General features: G+C 38.0%; 1 protein-coding gene across 1 annotated transcript; it reads left to right on the plus strand.

Moving 5' to 3' along the window:
* Nucleotides 1-105: 105 nt before the first annotated feature.
* Nucleotides 106-471, plus strand: LOC137640038 (zinc finger Ran-binding domain-containing protein 2-like). The gene has a single exon (XM_068372420.1). The coding sequence runs from the start codon at nucleotides 106-108 to the stop codon at nucleotides 469-471; it is 366 nt and encodes a 121-aa protein (XP_068228521.1).
* Nucleotides 472-5,000: the final 4,529 nt, after the last annotated feature.

Genomic DNA, 5,000 nt, shown 5'->3' on the forward strand with positions numbered 1-5,000 from the left:
AGACAAAAGTGTGAGAAGCCACGAAATTCAACCTTACACAATGCGTCTTGATAAGAGAGTGGCGTTGGGGGGGGGGGGTCGAAGCATGACGGCGGTAAAGGAGGGATGGCTTTCAAGCAATGTGAGTTACGACATTCAGAGCTTAAGTGCAAGAATGGTGGAGGGAGGCGGAGGAGTAATAGTAGTAAAAAGAGTAGTAGTAGTAGTAGTAGTAGTAATAGTAGTAAAAAGAGGAGTATTAGTAGTAGTGGTAGTAGTAGTAGTAGTAGTAGGAGGAGGAGGAGTAATAGTAGTCATAGGAGGAGTAATAATAGTAGAAGGAAGAGTAGTAGTAGTTGTAATGGTAGTATTAGTAGTATTAGGAGGAGAAGGAGGAGTAATATTAGTAGAAAAAAGAGGAGTAGTAGTAATAGTAGTAGTAACAGGACGACGAGGAGTAATAATAGTGTAGTAATAGTGGTTGGAGGATGATGATGATGATAATTAGTAGTAGTAGTAGAAGTAGTAGTAGTAGTGGTAGTAGTAGTAGCAGCAATAGTACTAGAAGTAGTAGTAGTAGTAGTAGTAGTAGTACTAGAAGCAGTAGTAGTAGTAGTATTAGTAGTATTAGGAGGAGGAGGAGGAGGAGGAGTATGTGGTCATCGCATTTTTTCGCTCTCCGACTAAAATTATAGAAGATATATGAGATTTTCTTGAAAAATTTCCCTATTTTTGGGGTCCGAATCTAGTAAGGGCCGGGGTCAGAAAAAAGGTCTGAAATTTGACGGTGTCAGATTTTGTGTTAGACTGCAGCATAGAGTCGTTTTATAGGTATGTATGTGGTCATCGCATTTTTTCGCTCTCCGACTAAAATTATAGAAGATATATGAGATTTTCTTGAAAAATGTCCCTATTTTTGGGGTCCGAATCTAGTAAGGGCAGGGGTCAGAAAAAAGGTCTAAAATTTGACGGTGTCAGATTTTGTGTTAGACTGCAGCATAGAGTCGTTTTATAGGTATGTATGTGGTCATCGCATTTTTTCGCTCTCCGACTAAAATTATAGAAGATATATGAGATTTTCTTGAAAAATGTCCCTATTTTTGGGGTCCGAATCTAGTAAGGGCCGGGGTCAGAAAAAAGGTCTGAAATTTGACGGTGTCAGATTTTGTGTTAGACTGCAGCATAGAGTCGTTTTATGGGTTTTCGCTCTCCGACTAAAATTATAGAAGAAATATGAGATTTTCTTGAAAAATGTCCCTATTTTTGGGGTCCGAATCTAGTAAGGGCAGGGGTCAGAAAAAAGGTCTAAAATTTGACGGTGTCAGATTTTGTGTTAGACTGCAGCATAGAGTCGTTTTATGGGTTTTCGCTCTCCGACTAAAATTATAGAAGATATATGAGATTTTCTTGAAAAATGTCCCTATTTTTGGGGTCCGAATCTAGTAAGGGCCGGGGTCAGAAAAAAGGTCTAAAATTTGACGGTGTCAGATTTTGTGTTAGACTGCAGCATAGAGTCGTTTTATGGGTTTTCGCTCTCCGACTAAAATTATAGAAGATATATGAGATTTTCTTGAAAAATGTCCCTATTTTTGGGGTCCGAATCTAGTAAGGGCCGGGGTCAGAAAAAAGGTCTAAAATTTGGCGGTGTCAGATTTTGTGTTAGACTGCAGCATAGAGTCGTTTTATGGGTTTTCGCTCTCCGACTAAAATTATAGAAGATATATGAGATTTTCTTGAAAAATGTCCCTATTTTTGGGGTCCGAATCTAGTAAGGGCAGGGGTCAGAAAAAAGGTCTAAAATTTGGCGGTGTCAGATTTTGTGTTAGACTGCAGCATAGAGTCGTTTTATGGGTTTTCGCTCTCCGACTAAAATTATAGAAGATATATGAGATTTTCTTGAAAAATGTCCCTATTTTTGGGGTCCGAATCTAGTAAGGGCCGGGGTCAGAAAAAAGGTCTGAAATTTGACGGTGTCAGATTTTGTGTTAGACTGCAGCATAGAGTCGTTTTATAGGTATGTATGTAGTCATCGCATTTTTTCGCTCTCCGACTAAAATTATAGAAGATATATGAGATTTTCTTGAAAAATTTCCCTATTTTTGCGGTCCGAATCTAGTCCAAATCTAGTAAGGGCCGGGGTCAGAAAAAAGGTCTGAAATTTGACGGTGTCAGATTTTGTGTTAGACTGCAGCATAGAGTCGTTTTATAGGTATGTATGTGGTCATCGCATTTTTTCGCTCTCCGACTAAAATTATAGAAGATATATGAGATTTTCTTGAAAAATGTCCCTATTTTTGGGGTCCGAATCTAGTAAGGGCCAAGGTCAGAAAAAAGGTCTATAATTTGACGGTGTCAGATTTTGTGTTAGACTGCAGCATAGAGTCGTTTTATGGGTTTTTGCTCTCCGACTAAAATTGAAGAAGATATATGAGATTTTCTTGAAAAATGTCCCTATTTTTGGGGTCCGAATCTAGTAAGGGCCGGGGTCAGAAAAAAGGTCTGAAATTTGACGGTGTCAGATTTTGTGTTAGACTGCAGCATAAAATTGTTTTATAGGTATGTTTGTGGTCATCGCATTTTTTTGCTCTCCGACTAAAATTATAGAAGATATATGAGATTTTCTTGAAAAATGTCCCTATTTTTGGGGTCCGAATCTAGTAAGGGCCGGGGTCAGAAAAAAGGTCTGAAATTTGACGGTGTCAGATTTTGTGTTAGACTGCAGCATAGAGTCGTTTTATAGGTATGTATGTGGTCATCACATTTTTTCGCTCTCCGACTAAAATTATAGAAGATATATGAGATTTTCTTGAAAAATGTTCCTATTTTTGGGGTCTGAATCTAGTAAGGGCCAAGGTCAGAAAAAAGGTATAAAATTTGACGGTGTCAGATTTTGTGTTAGACTGCAGCATAGAGTCGTTTTATGGGTTTTCGCTATCCGACTAAAATTATAGAAGATATATGAGATTTTCTTGAAAAATGTCCCTATTTTTGGGGTCCGAATCTAGTAAGGGCCGGGGTCAGAAAAAAGGTCTGAAATTTGACGGTGTCAGATTTTGTGTTAGACTGCAGCATAGAGTCGTTTTATAGGTATGTATGTGGTCATCGCATTTTTTCGCTCTCCGACTAAAATTATAGAAGATATATGAGATTTTCTTGAAAAATGTCCCTATTTTTGGGGTCCGAATCTAGTAAGGGCCGGGGTCAGAAAAAAGGTCTAAAATTTGACGGTGTCAGATTTTGTGTTAGACTGCAGCATAGAGTCGTTTTATGGGTTTTCGCTCTCTGACTAAAATTATAGAAGATATATGAGATTTTCTTGAAAAATGTCCCTATTTTTGGGGTCCGAATCTAGTAAGGGCAGGGGTCAGAAAAAAGGTCTAAAATTTGACGGTGTCAGATTTTGTGTTAGACTGCAGCATAGAGTCGTTTTATAGGTATGTATGTGGTCATCGCATTTTTTCGCTCTCCGACTAAAATTATAGAAGATATATGAGATTTTCTTGAAAAATGTCCCTATTTTTGGGGTCCGAATCTAGTAAGGGCAGGGGTCAGAAAAAAGGTCTAAAATTTGGCGGTGTCAGATTTTGTGTTAAACTGCAGCATAGAGTCGTTTTATGGGTTTTCGCTCTCCGACTAAAATTATAAAAGATATATGAGATTTTCTTGAAAAATGTCCCTATTTTTGGGGTCCGAATCTAGTAAGGGCCGGGGTCAGAAAAAAGGTCTGAAATTTGACGGTGTCAGATTTTGTGTTAGACTGCAGCATAGAGTCGTTTTATAGGTATGTATGTGGTCATCGCATTTTTTCGCTCTCCGACTAAAATTATAGAAGATATATGAGATTTTCTTGAAAAATGTCCCTATTTTTGCGGTCCGAATCTAGTCCAAATCTAGTAAGGGCCGGGGTCAGAAAAAAGGTCTGAAATTTGACGGTGTCAGATTTTGTGTTAGACTGCAGCATAGAGTCGTTTTATAGGTATGTATGTGGTCATCGCATTTTTTCGCTCTCCGACTAAAATTATAGAAGATATATGAGATTTCCTTGAAAAATGTCCCTATTTTAGAGTCCGAATCTAGTAGGGGACGGGGTCAGAAAAAAGGTCTAAAATTTGACAGTGTCAGATTATGTGTTAGACTGCAGCATAGAGTCGTTTTATAGGTATGTATGTGGTCATCGCATTTTTTCGCTCTCCGACTAAAATTATAGAAGATATATGAGATTTTCTTGAAAAATGTCCCTATTTTTGGGGTCCGAATCTAGTAAGGGCCGGGGTCAGAAAAAAGGTCTGAAATTTGACGGTGTCAGATTTTGTGTTAGACTGCAGCATAGAGTCGTTTTATAGGTATATATGTGGTCATCGCATTTTTTCGCTCTCCGACTAAAATTACATAAGATATATGAGATTTTCTTGAAAAATTAACCTATTTTTGGGGTCCGAATCTAGTAAGGGCCGGGGTCAGAAAAAAGGTCTAAATTTGACGGTGTCAGATTTTGTGTTAGACTGCAGCACAGAGTCGTTTTATGGGTATATATGTGGTCATAGCATTTTTTCGCTCTCCAACTAAAATTATAGAAGATATATGAGATTTTCTTGAAATATGTCCCTATTTTTGGGGTCCGAATCTAGTAGGGGACGGGGTCAGAAAAAAGGTCTAAAATTTGATAGTGTCAGATTATGTGTTAGACTGCAGCATAGAGTCGTTTTATGGGTATATATGTGGTCATCGCATTTTTTCGTTCTCCGACTAAAATTATAGAAGATATTTGAGATTTTCTTGAAAAATGTCCCTATTTTTGGGGTCCGAATCTATTAAGGGCAGGGGTCAGAAAAAAGGTCTGAAATTTGACGGTGTCAGATTTTGTGTTAGACTGCAGCATAGAGTCGTTTTATGGGTATATATGAGGTCATCACATTTTTTCGCTTTTCGACTAAAATTATAGAAGATATGAGATTTTCTTGAAAAATTTCCCTATTTGTGGGGTCCGAATCTAGTAAGGGCCGGGGTCAGAAAAAAAGGTC

The sequence above is a fragment of the Palaemon carinicauda genome, chromosome 1 (genome assembly GCF_036898095.1).
Source record: "Palaemon carinicauda isolate YSFRI2023 chromosome 1, ASM3689809v2, whole genome shotgun sequence".
In the NCBI taxonomy this organism is placed as follows: domain Eukaryota; kingdom Metazoa; phylum Arthropoda; class Malacostraca; order Decapoda; family Palaemonidae; genus Palaemon; species Palaemon carinicauda.

Bases quoted from the DNA above. Each gene is read 5' to 3' on its own strand.
- LOC137640038 (XM_068372420.1), top strand. From the start codon at position 106: ATGGCTTTCAAGCAATGTGAGTTACGACATTCAGAGCTTAAGTGCAAG.